The sequence below is a fragment of the Embiotoca jacksoni genome, unplaced genomic scaffold (assembly GCF_022577435.1).
Source record: "Embiotoca jacksoni isolate LCO1_2020_lvr unplaced genomic scaffold, fEmbJac1.0.p SCAF_10, whole genome shotgun sequence".
Classification (NCBI taxonomy): domain Eukaryota; kingdom Metazoa; phylum Chordata; class Actinopteri; family Embiotocidae; genus Embiotoca; species Embiotoca jacksoni.
This window is the reverse complement of record NW_027185230.1, coordinates 12,563,270-12,579,708: the sequence shown is the minus strand read 5'-3', so window position 1 is coordinate 12,579,708 and position 16,439 is coordinate 12,563,270. Positions and strand designations below refer to the sequence as shown.

At 45.9% G+C, this 16,439-nt stretch overlaps 3 protein-coding genes across 3 annotated transcripts; all 3 read right to left on the bottom strand.

Annotated features, from left to right (window-relative positions):
• Positions 1-327: 327 nt before the first annotated feature.
• On the bottom strand, positions 328-4,573 carry slc25a46 (solute carrier family 25 member 46). Its single transcript, XM_069167598.1, has 8 exons — positions 4,070-4,573; positions 3,699-3,741; positions 3,115-3,172; positions 2,831-2,908; positions 2,554-2,654; positions 2,302-2,358; positions 2,154-2,211; positions 328-1,936 (listed from the first exon to the last, which is right to left on the bottom strand). Exons 1-8 carry the CDS (start codon positions 4,338-4,340, stop codon positions 1,340-1,342), a joined length of 1,263 nt encoding a protein of 420 aa, XP_069023699.1. The 5' UTR covers positions 4,341-4,573; the 3' UTR covers positions 328-1,339.
• A 570-nt stretch (positions 4,574-5,143) lies between these two features.
• Positions 5,144-12,406, bottom strand: slc31a1 (solute carrier family 31 member 1). Its single transcript, XM_069167585.1, has 6 exons — positions 12,248-12,406; positions 10,722-10,758; positions 8,808-8,962; positions 8,628-8,700; positions 7,954-8,122; positions 5,144-6,945 (listed from the first exon to the last, which is right to left on the bottom strand). The coding sequence occupies exons 3-6, from the start codon at positions 8,958-8,960 to the stop codon at positions 6,744-6,746; spliced, it is 597 nt and encodes a 198-aa protein (XP_069023686.1). The 5' UTR covers positions 8,961-8,962; positions 10,722-10,758; positions 12,248-12,406; the 3' UTR covers positions 5,144-6,743.
• A 2,006-nt stretch (positions 12,407-14,412) lies between these two features.
• Positions 14,413-16,195, bottom strand: atp6v1g1 (ATPase H+ transporting V1 subunit G1). Its single transcript, XM_069167573.1, has 3 exons — positions 15,993-16,195; positions 15,361-15,461; positions 14,413-15,225 (listed from the first exon to the last, which is right to left on the bottom strand). The coding sequence occupies exons 1-3, from the start codon at positions 16,072-16,074 to the stop codon at positions 15,052-15,054; spliced, it is 357 nt and encodes a 118-aa protein (XP_069023674.1). The 5' UTR covers positions 16,075-16,195; the 3' UTR covers positions 14,413-15,051.
• Positions 16,196-16,439: the final 244 nt, after the last annotated feature.

The window sequence follows — 16,439 nt, the reverse complement described above, 5'->3', positions numbered from 1 at the left end:
AAAAACGTTTCTTCTGTGTGTCGGTTTGAACGTGTGTGTGTGTGTGTGTGAAGCATCCATCTTTTAGAATCTGTCGCTTCTTTGCCGCGACGTCCAGATTTGAGGCATTATCTGCTGTCATGGCAACAACTTTGTGTTCTATCAAGAGTCTGATTTATTGGGAGTCTGCGAGGCGTGTATGACATGTAGTGGTTCTGGTTCTGGTTCTGGTAAAACTGCTGTGTTGGTGAAGCTGAATTTAACCTGCGGTCAGAATCACGGTGTTAAAAATTGAGGTCACGCAAAAAACAAAACGGTAACCATCATTAAAACAAGAGGAAGCGTCTGTTGTCATGGAGACAGTTTTATTTCACGTGAAAATAAATTTACGGAATAAATTTCCAACATTTAAACAAATAACGAAAAACACATTATCATCTGCTTTATTCTATTTATTAATTTTAAATCAATGGTTTTTACACCGAAGAATTTTCTTTTATTTCCTGACATTTATTTTGGAAATCATTGGATTTGAACATTGATCACAAATAATTTAATCTAAATCTACTTTTTAATACATAGAACTTTATTTTTACAACTTTATACAAATAAACAAACGGTTGGAAATTTGCTGTTATGTTTGGGTATGTTTATCTGTTTTTAATTTTATGTTTATCTGTGTGTATTTATCAGTGTTTGTTTACATGTTTATCCGTGTATATATATTCACATACAGATTAATACATAGCAGCTGCAGGTGACCAATCAGCTGTCAGTATTTTAACACAGGTTCATGCTTTCATGCTGGTACGGGAAGCGATGCTAGGTTTCCATGACGACACAAGACCACCACGACACTGTATTTGAAAAGCAGGAAGTGACATCAGGAAGGAAGTGAAAGACACTTTCAGAGTCACCATCAGACCTGCAGCTGCCGCCCCCCCCGCTGCTAAGCTAGGCTACCAGTTCCCCCTGCTGCCAGCCTCTATGCTAAGCTAGGCTAACATATCCCCCTGCTGCCAGTCTTTATGCTAAGTGAAGCTAACAGGCGGATGTTGTCACTGGTGTTGTGTTACTAAGCGGTTGCTGGGTAACGGGGTTTCAGGAGCAGTGTGATTGGTTCTCTGGCTGCTAGGTTGTGGTTTCTTTGGACACCCAGGTGGTCGCTATGGTGCTCATGTCATCAGGATGTTCCCATGTGAAAAGTTGGAAACAGTTACTTGATCACTTCCCAGCCAATCAGATGAGACGACTGTGCTTCTACTTTAATGTTTTTGTCTCACTTCATCAACAAACGTCCTGTTGTCGTGGTGTCAGCCGACATCAGCAGGAAGTGACGCCGCATCTCTACAGTAACGCCCTAGCTGGCCTTGGTGTCCAGCAGCAGCAGCCTGAGCAGTGTCCTGGCGGCGGCCAGCAGCGCGCCGTGCAGCGCGTACTGCGCCACCAGCGCCCCGAAGCCTCGGTAGAAGCCGGCCCTGCCCTCTTTGCGGCGGATGGCGTGCAGGCACTCGGAGAAGCCGTCGTACTGCGTGTTGACGGGCAGGACCAGCGGGCTACCGCCGTTGCCCGCGGCGACCGCTCCGTCGGTGGCGTCAATGATGGTGCGCGTGCCCTGCAGGCTGAGGCGGTGCAGTGCCGTCTCCAGAGGAAACATCACCACGTCAGCCACCAGTGACCCCGCCCACGCCGCCGCCAGCTCGGGGAAGTAGGCGTCCAGCGGGTTGGACGGGTCGACCCGCTTCTTCCTTCCCCGCTGGTGCAGCCAGAGCGCCACCCGCTGGACGGAGGCAGCAATGGCGTAGCGCAGGACGGCGTGCAGCGCGGTGGGAAGCAGCAGGCTGCTGAGAGGAAGCAGGCGGCGGCTGTGAGGAGCTCCGACCCCCAGCAGCCGGGCGAGGCCTTCACGGATGCAGTCGAGCAGCCCGGACGCCGAATCGTCCCGCACGATGTCACTCTGGGGACACAAGACAGCCAATCAGCATCAGGAAGTGACCTGATCAATCAGTCAGCTGATCAATCGATCTGCACAGCATCGAGCAGCTGTTCCGGAGCTTTCTGTCGGTCGCAGCTGAAGACGCTGAAGACCGTCGAAAGCTCCAGAAAGGCTGCCAAACGACCCGCGTGCCACACGAGCTGATTTACAATCAATAATCAATGATTATGATCAGGACCTGGACGGTCTCGATGAGGCTGGCGCAGTAAAACGGAAGAGCCACGACTGCCGTCAACCTGCCGAGAGACGAGACGGAGTGTTTTGCAGCAGCAGAGGAACAACAAACAAACGACAACATAAATCAGCAGAAGAAGAGATGAACTGACCCTTTAAGCAGTAAATGTCCAGCCAGCTGTTTCCAGCTCCATCTGTGAGGAAGCTCCCTGCACACAAACACAACACTGTGACACCACTGACAGTAAAAATACTCACATGTACTAATAATAATGCACAAATTACAGGGCCATTAAAACAGATCCATGTGTGGCGGTAGTATCTCCCCATCTCTCCGTGGTGACCTCTGACCTCCGGCACTGTATTGCAGCTGTGTGAGGGCTATTGCCATACTGTGTGGTTACCGTGGTAACGGCGTGAACTCGCTGATGATGCCCTCAGCGCCGAGCGTGATGCCGTGAACGATGAAGGTGCTGCCCATCCCCTTCCACATGGCCTTCACACCCTGAAAACACCAATCGATTGATCGATCAATCAATAATCAATCCATCAATCAATTAGAAGTGACTGAGTTTGAAAGCCTCTTATTGTCAGTTATATTTAATATGATCAATCAGTATATTGATCCGTCCCTGCTGTACGTATGAGATGTTCTGATTATTGATCAGTTTGCATCGTCACCTGAGCCTTGGTGATGGTGTACATGACGGCGACGGCGCTGAACGGAGTCAGGTGGTAACAGCGACCGCGGTAATTGACCTAAGACAGGCAGCCAATCAGAGGGACACAAAGGAGCAAGAAGTTAAAATCCTGCCGATCCGAATGATTTAATCTGATCAATAACTTTCAGACAAAACACACATGCGCAATAAAACCTCTACAGCGGCCCTTTAACAGCTGCTTCCTGTTTGGTTTACAAAATAAAAACATAACGGACAGAAAAGTAGCCAATCAGTGGAGGATACCTGACACTGTCTGCGGAACACGATGCAGGGGTGAGCGAGGACGTTCTCTGTGAACAGACTGCACACACACACACACACACACACACACACACACACACAAACACACACACACACAAACACGCACGCACACACACACACAAACACAAACACACAAACACGCACACACACACAAACACACACAAACACGCACGCACACACAAACAAACACGCACACACAAACAAGCACGCGCACACACACACACACACACACACAAACAAACAAACACGCACACACACACACAAACACGCACACACACAAACGGCCACACACACGGCCACACATACACACACACACACACAAACGGCCACACACGGCCACACACACACAAACACAAACTTGGTTAATTAATTTCAGGTATTTTACTTTGAAAATCCTTCCCGTTAATGCCAGAATGGACACCTGATCAATAATAACAAAAAAACATGTTTCTGCCACAGTCCGTGACAGCACAGCGCCCCCTGTCTGTCAAGTCCGAGTCATGATCGATCACTTAGCAGTCAATCAGCACCACGACAGTGATATTGATCAGAAATAAAAGTCCAACCTGACGAGTCCGATTCCAAATCCAGCAAATCTGTTGAGCTGCTCTGAAACGACAAGAAACAAAGTCACCACGAAACTTGTGATGAAGAGTTACATATAAAACTCAAATCAAGACAAACATATAAACAACAAACATCAACTAACGGGAGTAATGAAAAAAAAAAATAAAAAAATAATAATAATAATAATAATAATAATCATGCTTTAATAATTTTGGCCTGTAGGGGAGCTAATCATCGTTTTACACCTGCACGGCTTTAGCTTCAGACCGTTAGCTCTGTAGCCGTTAGCCCGATCAATCAGTTAGCCCGATCAATCAGTTAGCCTGATCAATCAGTTAGCCTGCGAGCTAACACCCCCTCACCGACCTACCAGCAGGCGGCACAGCGGGCTGCGGAGCGTCCCAGCCCGGTGCGGTTCCGGGATCTCCGGGCTCTCCCAGCCTCTCGTCGTACAGCGGGCTCCGCTCTCCATGGTGCAGGTTGCGGCTGCCGGGGATGTCGGGCGGCGTGGTGACCCAGTGGTGGTGCTGAAGCTCGGCGGGGGCTCCGGCGCTCCTGACCGGGTAGCCGGCTCCGTACAACGGGTCGTCGCGACCGCGGTACCCGAGCCCGTCAAAGCTGTCTGGCCGTTTGGAGGCCATCACGGGGTCGGGGCGAGGACAGAGCGCAGGAGGAGGAGAGGGGGACCGTGACTGAGAGCCGGTTAACGGGCACCGGAGAAGGGCATCAAATTCAGCACGGACGGGTCCCGGCGACGCGACGAAAAGAAACGATTTAACGGAGGATCGCTCGTCCTGATCAATTTGACCCAGCAAAACAACATCCACCTGCCGCACGGAAACACAGCTCCTCTTCTGTACTTCCGGCGGACTGGAGCTGTCGACAGCTCAGTGCTGCCGCCTGCGTCTCGGAAGACCGACTCGGGTCCGTCAATCACGTTCTGACGTCACACTGACCCGCCACTGCACTCCTGCGGTTTTAATCCGATTACCCTCTGCAGGAAGCAGCGGGGTAAACGGTTTTTTTTTTTTTTTTTTTAGGTTAGGTTAGGTAGTTACTTTATTAATCCCCGAGGGGAATTTTTTTTTTTCGCTACAGCAGCATACAGGAAGCAATAAGATAATATATATATATATTTTTTTTTTAATTTATTTGTCCCAAGTATCAACCTCACCGTGACGTCACCTGTTGGACAAATTTTTAAACTGTTTTTACTTTGTGATTATTGAGTAAAGATCAATTGAAAAATTCAAATTTCAGTAATTTATCATTAAATTTTCATTTGTCAACATGAACACGTTCAGCTGTCTTTTGTAGTTATTATTATTGTTGTATTTTTTTTTCTTTATTTGTTCTACACTTTCTGTATTTTCCCGTTGACGTCCTGCAGTCTGACGCCGACGCCGTTACTCACCGTTTGCTGCGTACAGACGAGCCGACAAAACACTTTCTAAATAACTTTATTCTGTTTAAATGATTCCAGCATTTCCCGACATGTTTACATCCAGATAAAACAGTTTCCTTCACATACTTATGACATCATAAAACTTTGACGATTAGACGAGTCGATTCACAGAGACACACACACCCGCTGAGACACACACCGCTCAAAAGTCTGTGGACACCTCATGTAGGCACACTGCATAGTCAGAAGTATGTGGACACCTTTTATCAACACGTGGCCAAAAGTATACAGACACCTATTATATTGTTTGTGGACAAGACTGTCCACATACTTATGACTGCACAGTGCAGCTGCAAAGAAATCCAGTAACTGATCTGTCCCTGTAATGTCATTGGTCCAGAATGTAAACTCCTCCCATCTCAGTGTGAATTGTTTAAAAACAATTTAAAATAAAAAATCACAACATTACAATGACTTTCCCATAATTGACCCATTCATTGGCTGAAAGAGACTCCGTTAACTACAACACGAAAACACAAAGGTCTTGAAGAGACATCGAGGCTCCAGGTTCTGAACAGCACCTCCTAAAGGTCGAACACAGTAAGGCAGCAGGCGGCGGCTTTAAGGCCGACGGTGACCGTGGAAACGTCCATGAGTTCAAAAATAGAAACTGGCCGATCAATTTAACGTGTCAAGTTTCGTGATGTTTATTTAAATTAAAAAATAAACAAACAAAAAAATAGTCGCTTTACAGAGGAAATTAAAATCTGAAAGTTTTTATTTATATTATCGTCTAAATCAAATGTCTGAGCTCGGATTGGCCAGCTCATCCCCCCCCAAAATCTTTTAAACACATATTTTCTTGGAAAATTTAATGGGAGGATTTTTTTTTTTTTTTTATAAACTGATCATTAAAACATAAACAGACTTTCAGTAAAATCCAAACATCTAAAGTTTTGATGACAACATTTGATTATGTTTTTTGTTTCCTGCGAGTCGGCTGATGACCTCATGACGATGGTCCGCTCGAGTCTGGACAACAACAAAAACTTTTTACGATCACGTCAAAGAATTGCACTGAAACATTTCAAAATAAATTACATCCTAATGATTTTATGAACTGATTCGATGCCGTTTGATGATTGGTGGCTTACTAACGAGCTGCTAACAAAGAGAAGAAGTGTATATGTGAGCTATGTATGCTAACATTTGGCCAGCTAACCTTCCAGTTATCATGGCACTAAAAAAAAACAACAACAGACAGAATCAGGTGATTTGGCCAATCAGAAACTTCTGAGGTGACACTCGCTCTGATTGGCTGACTTGCCCACCAGCAGGAGTTAATAAAGGGGATATTTATTTAAAAAAAAAAAAAAAAAAAAAAAAAAAAAACAACAACAGGAAGTCCCGTTGAGGATTATCGCTAACTTGTTTGGTTAGTTTGTAAGATAACCTACTGTGTGACGCAGCGTTACCATGGATACCCAGTAACGTCTGGAATTTAGTGTGTCGTTTTCTGTGCCGATTTAATTTGTTGTTAGTTCTACGAGCACGTCGGCAGCGTGCCAACGAGAGGGAAAGTGTCGGTTTAGCACGAGTTGATTGTGATCAGCAGATATAACGCCAACTGGCACGCCGGCTAATGGCAATGCTCCGTGATGTCGACGACCACCGCTTTCCGCCAGCTGAACAGGAAGTACCCCATGCCGGCGCCGAACGCAACGGCGATGCAGAGGTAGCCGTTGTAGGTCATGAAGACGAGCATCAGGAAGTAGCTCACGACCACCTGGATGATGTGCAACAGGGTTTGCATGAAGTGGGCGGGGCTTAGCATCCGCTGCCTGGTGGGACGAGAATAGAAGGTTTAGTGTCACCGGCAGCGTTGGCGTTTTAGGATATTAAGTGTTAGCGCAACCTTTAACGTTAGCAGTTCCCTTTATTTAAAAAAAAAAAAAAAAAAAAAAAAAATAGTCCAGCGAGGTTTGTTAGCAGTCAAGATGTGATTCTTTGTGACCGTTGGGTGTTAGCGCGGTACACTACAATTTCATCTTTGGCGTTGGTGCCGTCAGCTGAAACGTAGCTTCAAAAGGTTACCACGTTGTAAACGAGGATAAAAGTTAATAACGCCAACAGTGAGCCAACTAAAATACTGCAGGTGGTATGAATGAATATGCTGTTAGCAGTGGTCCCAGTTAGCATTAGTCTCCTTTTAATGCTGCAGACTTAGCTGCTCGTTCACGTTAGCCTTTAGCATTAGAGCTAAAACCTCATTTCAAAATTTGTCCTGTTTCTTTCCTGGTTAGTGTTAGCATAGGCTCCGGTTTCACAGAGCAGAGCGCCACCTGCAGGCGCTGCACCCCAACACAGGAAACAGAGAGAGGACGTTCTCGAGTCCAGTCAGACACCTGAAATCCACCAGAGGAGGTCAGACCTGAATTAATATTGCAGAAGAAGACAGATCCCAAATGACTTCCTGTGGTGAGATCCTCCAATCAGAGCCCGCCGCCGCTTATTACAAATTCACCGATCAAACATCAATGTCAGTCTGATCAGAGCATCTCAGAACAAGAACCAAGACAAGAACCAGAACCTAAACCAGGACAGTTACCTCAGAGACAATCCTGAGTGGCGGGGCTTTCTTCCAACAGGAGGCTCCGCCTCCTCCAAATAGTGACTGTCAGTCACTGAGCTAACAGTAAACATGACAACATCAAGAGCGTCTGGTATCCACCGAGTTCTAGTTTAAAATTTCTGACAGGAAGTGGATAAAAGTCTGAATTCTTCAACTCCACCCTCGGCGTCTCCACCATATCCTGCTGTGTGTGCAACTGTTAGCGTTAGCGACGTACCCGACTGTCTTGTGCGTCTCCATCAGCACCGTCCCATCAGACCCCGGGAGCGGCATGGAGTTGTAGCGGACGTTGACCTGACTGCGACGCAGCAGCGCTTCACGACCGATCTTCAGCCCCTCGTACAGGACGGCCAATAGGAAGACACCTATACACGCCCCGACCATCTCTGATTGGACGACAGAAGGACGGGGCGGGGGTAAATAAATGTTCTCAGAAATAAATAAATAAATTCGTGTGAAATCACACAAGTATAAATGTAAACACAAACAATATGAAGCTCTAAATATTGAAAAAAAAAATTTACAAAAACAAAACAGATTTTTTTTTTTTAAGTATTAATAAAATATAACAAAAAAGTAAATCTAAAAGTTGAATAATAATAATAATAATAATACAAAAATCAACCAGAAACTTTACATTATTATGCATTTCATCAGGGTGTAGATTGTTTGCACACAATTTCTTATCTCCTTTCAGGTTAGCATAGAGCTAAATAGAACTCTGGTGAGCATGCTCAGTATGAATTCAAACAGGCAGCGCAGAAATGTCTCACCAGACATCAGGTTGGAAAACGAGGTAAATCAGGGAGATTCACCGGCTGGTTTAATAGGAGCGTAATAACCTGACCTAATGAAAAATGTAATTAAGTTAATTAGGCCCCTCCCACTGACCTCCAGGTGAGTTGATGAGCAGCCCGGTGAACAGCAGCTCCACATTGTTGTAGCCGAAGTAGAAAGTCATCACCTAGGCAACAACAACAGTGGCATGAAAGCTGACATCACAGTTAGGTGCATGACATCACGTACAAGCCCCTTTCACAGCACGTGGCAGTGATAAGTTCCACCCCTCACCATTCCCCCATGGGACCCAACATCCCCTCCTCCTCCTCCGTGGTCATGTCCACCACTGGTGGACGGAGTCATGGTGTGATGTTGGTGGTGGTCCGTTGGCATGGCGCTGTGGTTCATGTGGTTCATGTGGTTCATGTGGTCCATGTGGTCCATGGCTGCCAGGAAACAAAACTCATTATCAATATAAATATTAATGTTATTACTATTATTATGTCTTGTCTTTTTTTTTTTGTTGGTATAACTCTGCTCTGAGTTTTGGAACTGCAGCTCCCACAATGCTTTGGGGCTGTAAACAGGGAAGTTGAACTTTCAGGAGGGCTGGTGCTGGACTGAATGAGCTGTAAGGACTCTACGCTGCTCTGTGATTGGTCGCTTCACTGTCAGTCCAGAGAAGGTCACACTGGATCCGAACATACGTGTTTCGTGTGTGAGAGTTTAGACCTCTAAACTCCAGCAGCTCCACCTGCTGGCAGACTACGGTCACTACACATCGTTCAAGGTGACAGTCAGCTGGAATATAAACCACACACTGAAGACTAAGATGGACGACATGTATCCACTTCCTCCCCCTAGAAAAAAACAGAACTAAAGTCATTGCTGCCATCTCGTTCTAGTGTCCACTGCCACCATCAGGTCACACTGTGAACTACAACACTGTCCCCATCAGGTCACACTGTGAACTACAACACTGCCACCATCAGGTCACACTGTGAACTACAACATTACAGAGAGAAACAGTTCAACAGTTCCCAAATGAGCGACAGAAAACCTAATTTATTAGAATCGTATGAAATCAGCTGGATGAATATCATACCGTACAAGTTTATTTACAAACTCTCAGAGTAAAAACTTCTCTTCTTCTTCATCAGGTGCAGTTTTAAATAATAATAATAAACAGAAGACTCTCCTACCCGCCTGCGCTCCCTAATCCGACTCATCCACAGAGAGACTGAACACCGGTGACATCACGGCGGCCACTGGGCTCGTCCCAGCGCCGTAACCGCGGTAACAGCCTGACATCACAGAACAGACAGCCCGCTTTAATCCGATTGGCTGTCAGGCCCCGGGGCTACAGGAGCCAGAACAAGCCAATCGGAGCGCTCCGTACTGCTGTTTTCCATCAGCGAATTAGATCACAGCATCATTAACATTAACTGTAAGGTCGGTCATCGCCGTCGGCAACACTTACTTCCCGCTTCCTGTCAGCATCACTTTGAGTTCAAATCCAGTGTCTTTTGCCCGCTCTCTCTCGCTTTGATTAATAATTATTTCAGACCTGATGCAGGTCCATCAGGTCTGATCTGACAGATATGATTGCAGGTTCATGTCCTGGTTACAGACTGATAAGACGTGTACCTCCCCTGGTCGGCGTGTCTCCTGATGATAACAGACTGATCGCAGGTGAAGGGGACGAAGGTCCTCCAACAGCTGATAAATGGTTAGAGACATGAAACGCGGATGTTCAGACTCGGTGACTGTACTTCCTGTTCATGTCATTATCCCTGATAGAATAAAACTCCAGGGGAACAGACGCTTCAGAAGTTGCCTGAGAATCTGTCTGATTTCAAGACTCACAGTGATTACTGATGTTTTTCTGATTACCCATGATGGACCGCAGCCTGGAGCTGCCCACACACATTGAACATCACTGTATCCATGACAATACCTCACGTATTCAAGTGCTGTCTCAGACCTGAAAAGCAGCTGAAGCTTCCTCTGATCAATCAGTTTGATCACTGATGGATCAATCAGCCTGAGCTCTCTGCGAAGGAAACAGGACTTTCAAAATAAAAGTAGAACTTTCTTCCTCTTCACCTCCTGTCATCCACCTGCATCTTGTAGTCTCCTGCATTGTGATTGGCTGTTACCTGGTAAAGTTTCTTTAAAAACTTTCGAACAGTCGAGACGTCTTACCTGGAGGAGAACGAGGGGCGACCGAGCACTGCAGGCACTGGAACAGATAAAGAGAGAGAGAGAGACGAATGAGCCTTTAACAGCCAATAAAAACTGATAACAGATCAGCATCAGCCAACAGAGGCTGACATGGTTATCAGACAGCTGATTAGCTGTGAGGATGCTGTTTGACAGCCAATGAGAAGCTGAGGATCGACAGGAAGACTTGAACCCTTTGACCCGTTTCTCTGTTCTGATGTTCAGACGTGTTCATTGTCTTCACGTCACGTTTCCAGGTTGGACTGTCAGGGTGGGGCTTAGAGGGCTGAACATCTCTGATTGGTCGAGAGCGCTGATGTTTTCCAGTATGTTTAAAAAAAAAGAAGAAAAAACACGTGTTCATCAAGACAGTTCACGAAGCCGCTGATCCACGTCTCCGGGTCTTTGTGGTCCACGTCTGTCGTCTGGGTCGCTGGCATCCATGTCTCCGGGTTCTTGTGGGCCACGTCTCCGATGCAGACGACGCTGCCTTCCAACAGAACAGCCGAGTTCGTGGTTACGACACAGGCAGTCGTGCGTGCGGGCTGCTCGGCGTTCAGGAGGAACTGTGATTTGGGGATGCTGGCCCGCAGTCCACTGCAGACTGTCAGGCCACAACGCAGAACCAGAACCGGTCTGTTTGCGGGAGACCAGGTCCTCATCGCTACACAGATGTGTTTGGCTCTGTTGTCAGGTATGTTTGGCTCTGTTGTCAGGTATGTTTGGCTCTGTTGTCAGGTATGTTTGGCTCTGTTGTCAGGTATGTTTGGCTCTGTTAGGTGTGTTTGGGTTCCCTCTCGTGTTGTTGTTGGCTCGCTGTTAAAAGCCTCGTTTGTTTCTGCAGTCACTTCCCGCTCTGTCGCTGCTCTAAGTTCAAGTGAACCTGCAGCTGTTTGTTCTCTCACACTGCCTCATTGTTCTCAGCTGGTTCTGCTCCTCTGTCACTTTCATCTGTTCATCTTTCAGGCATCTGATTCACGAGGAAAAGCAAGACAGAACAATACATCCATTCTCACGGTGCAACTCAGGTAGCCAGGAGAGGTGAGGTGATGCTCGCGTGCACGCGCATGGTGGACTTTAACTTGCAACTGTTCCGTCAGCGCACAAATTGCCCTGTGATCGGTGTGCCCTGATCCGCCGATCACCGCGTGAACCCAATGCCCTTAAATCCTGCCCGTTTCTTTTGAACCCCCACACACGGGGTCGCCGGCGGAGATGAAAGTAACTCAATTCACGAAGAGTGAGGGTTGACGGGAACAAGGACTCTGCAGGTGAACTCTCGTCAATCTGAATTTACTACGAGACCCGATCGGTTCTGAAACCGGTCCAGGTTTCGGATTCGAACGTGTGTTTTCAGATAAAAAAAAAAAAAAAAAAAATATATAAAAAAAAGAGCTTTAAACTGTGACATTTTTCGAGGGACTTTTGTTCAGTAGCCAATAGTGTGCTAGCGTGTAGCAGCAGAGGTCACAGAGTTACCAAAACACAAAACCAGGCGGTGAGCTCACCTGAGGATGATCCGACACTTCTTCTTCTTCTTCTCCTTTTCCTCCACTCCGAAACACGCAACCAACCCGCGGCCAGAAAACACAACAGAAGAAGAGAAGAAAGAAGAGGAAAGTCTCCGGTCTCCTTCGCTCCTCTTCACCGCCGCTCCGCCGCTGCCGCTGTTCGCTGGCGTCATGACGTTTTTCCGCAAGGCACAGAGGAGGAGCTCGGAGAACGTTTCACAGTTTGGACCAATCAAAAGCCGAGCCTAGAAATGATGGGCGGGGCTTTGGGGGAGCCACGTAAGTGCTGTTTGGTAGTGAGGAGTCATGTGATCTCTTGGCGCACGTGAAGACAAAAAGTTAAATTCAATTCTATTCAATTATTGAAATGTAATTAAATTGAATTAAATCACCCATGATACAGACAATATATGAATACAGGAATATATATATATATATATATATATATATATATTTTTTTTTTTTTTTAATTATTATTATTATTTTTTTTAAAGAAACATTTAAGCATAATTTAAAGTTTTTCTATCAGCCACCAACATAATACTGTAAAAAGATGATCAATAACAGCAGCCGAGGAGTATTATGTCATAAACTGACGGAGAATTAAAGGTCCTCAGTGCTGCTGAAACCAGCAGCGGGCGCTCCACACGTCCACATGTCCTTCAGTGTCACAGTGGACACACTCCTATTGTTCTGGTTCTGGTTATTGATGGAACCAAATAGATTAACCTGTCAGCACCGTCTGCTGTGAGGACACCGGGGTCTGGTCAGTTTCCATGGAAACGAGGTGCTCATGAGCTAAAACTAAAGTTCTCAGAATTATCCAGAACTGATCAGGTACAATCAGGTGAGGCAAGAAGTTTATTAAAGCTGCTTGTTTGTAATCAATAAAAAGTTTCTTTTGTCCTTCTTCCACGTGACCAACAAAACTTTAGAACTTTAATCATCAACCTGACGTCTGGTTTTCTGGTGTCTGAAGAGTCTGAACCAGAAATGTAGAATTCCCTGAGATTAATATTTTGATAGGTTGAATATATTTAAGTAAATTAGAGGGTTTTTGAAACACTAACTTTCGACAATCACATGTATTGATTACGCTTGAATGTTGAGGACAAACTAAAGAATTTTAGTCAGGCCTGATGATGATGAAGATGATGATGAAGATACAGGTACAGGTGATACAGACTCGTGGGAATTTAAGTTGAAACTGAACCGGAGTCTGCGGATAACCCGACAAGTATGACGTCACGGAGGTGCGAACTACAACGCTGCCACCATCAGGTCACACTGTCATCACGTCTTTCTCATGTTCATCCAGCAGACTGATGGATTTAAAGCTCATTTAAATTATTCTGTACACTTGTTTCAGTCATTTTGTCCGATCTCTAGAAATTATCGTATCATAAGTTCGTCACGTGTTGTGTGTGTTGTAAATATACCTTAGAACGTACCGAAGCACAATATAGTAAATGTACTTTTCAACATTAGAGATCAAATAAAAAAAAAAATCAGTTTTCAGGCGTTGCCTCCAGAAAACATGTTGAAATCAGACATGAGATGTTACAGTAAAGCGAAATAAAGGAGAATAAAAACAGAAACAGACATTCATCCTGAAAAGTTTCTCGGTTCTATTATTGATGTAACTTCTATTATTTTTAACTGTTTCAATAAAGACAGAAATATGTGACTCATTATTTCCTGAACGTAACGCAGAAAAACACGGAACTGCTGCTGCGCCGCAGAAACAGTTCTGCAACAACAGCAGGGCGGATCCTGAATCTGAGCTGACAAAGACCTGCTGTGGTCTGGTCCGGTCCAGTCTGGGTCAGGTGGTCGGTTCCAGTCCGTGTCACTCTGACTAGTCCAGGTAAAACAATTACCGTTTTTGCTTGGTTTTCAGTTCCAGAACTTGACATTTAAAAGACCCGGTTACACTCAACAGCTCCACAAATCTTCCTGAACTCCTGGAACCTTCTCAAGGGCCCACGGTATTTGTTAAAGGCCCTTTTCAAGAACCTTCTGAGGTTCTCAAGGTATCCTCAGCTCTCCACACCATAATACCCATTTGCTTATGAGCACTCCTGGAACCTCCTTCAGGATTCCAGGTTCACTTGTTGGTTTTAACTTTAAATATCAACCAATCACAGAGCAGCAGCCCACAGTTTCAGCCAATCAGCAGTCGCTTTAATATGTTCTGTTTTATCATCATCACTTTACAGACAACAAGAAGTCACATGGTTACAAACAGAAAACAACAACGTAGAAGTGGACAAGAGTTTCGCAATAAAAGCGTTTCATATTCTCCAGCCAATCAGGTTTGAGAGCAAAGATGAGCTGTGAGAAAACAACCAATCAGCAACTCACTTACTGTTTTTCACTCGTGTCAATTTTATTTTGTTTGACTTTAAACACCAGATTTTCCCTTCAAACCTGACTGACATCGTGAAGAAATACTTTTATTTTGTTAGATTCACAATAGATTTAAAGAAAAAAAACAAAATTTGATTTTGATATATATAAATATTTTGTAAACATCAGCACAGTAACAACAACATTAATTTAGGTTCTCGTCTTCGGAGCAGGAAAACACGAAGAAATGAACTTTGCACCTTCAAAATAAAAGTTATGAGATTGTGCCAAATTTTCAAAATTTCAGAAAATTTAGTTTGAGTCACTAAAACTTGACAAACTAAAACGGTTTGGGCTTTTATCGGAGCTAAAAGAGCTAACGTTCATGTCTCCTATGTTTGCCCCGCCCCTCTCGCGTTGACCCCGCCCGCCTCATGCGTGACCACGCCCCTTCAACCGGCCACACGGTAGTTGATGTGAAACTCGGGCTTGATGTCGCAGACGCGTCGCAGCAGCTCACCCAGCACCGCCTCACGGTTGCCGTGGTAACTCTGCTGGATACGAGCCATCCGCTCTACCGTGTCACGGTCCACCTCTACCGCGCTGTTGCCATGGGAACCGAGAGCCTGCACACAGATGCGGGGAACGAAGAGGTTAAGCATAAAAGAGAAATATGAACTCGGTAAAACCATGAAAGAAATGGAAACGGGAAAGGAAGAAGAAAGTAAAAAAGATGAGGAGGAAGAGGAGGGTGTACGCACAGCAGCTTCTTTGGTCTTGAACTCTTTCTCCCTCTGCAGTCGGTACTGTTCGATCTCGGCTTGAGCTTCTTCCTTGGCCTGCTTCAGTCGGCGGTTTTTACCTGCAAAAAAAAACAAAAACAACAACACATAAGACATTTCCATCTTTACGTGACACCATCAGCGTATCCCATGATGCTCAGCGTCAGCAGACACCGACGGGAAAAGCGTGAATAAAAAAACGACGCGCGGAATGAAACGTTTTGTTCCGCGGTTGAACCAGAGCCCGTTTAAAAAAAAAAAAAAAAAAAAACGTCTGCCGTTTTTGTGTCAGAAACTCGCCGGAAGAAACGTCACGTCTGCGGTCAGGAGTGTTGGCGTGAGCCGGTTAAGGCGAGGGTCGGTTCGGCTGCTCACAGCAGGCTCCGGTTCGGTTCTGAGTCAAGAAGAAATCCAAGCAGCGTCAGAGAATCTCTAAACTCGTCCGGTTTTCTAACGGACTTCTGCACCCACCACGGGTATAGCACTGGGTTCTACACGGTTCTACTGGTTCCTGCCTCACACCGTTACTTTGGTTTTGGATTTTCTCCGCTACCGGACGATTATCTGCGTGCAGGCCGCGGCGGGCTCACGAGGCCGTCTGCGCTACTCACGTTTGCGGGCCTCGGCCACCTTCTCGGCCGCTCTCTTCTCGGCCTGCAGCAGCTGCTGGATCCCCTGAGACTGACTCGCCATGTTGGGTCGGAGGAGGAGGAGGAAGAACCGGTCAAAAGAAGCACGGAAGACGAAGGTCGACGGAGGATTTGACTTCTTCCTCTCTGTTGTGACTGAAGTCAGCTGATGTGACGTCACGCTGCGGAAGATCATGTGACGTTGTCACGGGGCGGGCGAGGAGGGATTTGGAGTGGGGAGATTCTTCTTCTCCGAGTTTTAATGGTAAACTGTAACCAGGCACGGCATCAGCGCTCCCTGCAGGTGAAAGAGTCCGGATCCTCTTCAGTCCCGTTGAACTGTTTTTACCACTGACCGGATGTAAAATCAGAGACCATCAAAACCTGATATAAAACCAGAGACCATGAAGATCAGATATAAAACCAGAG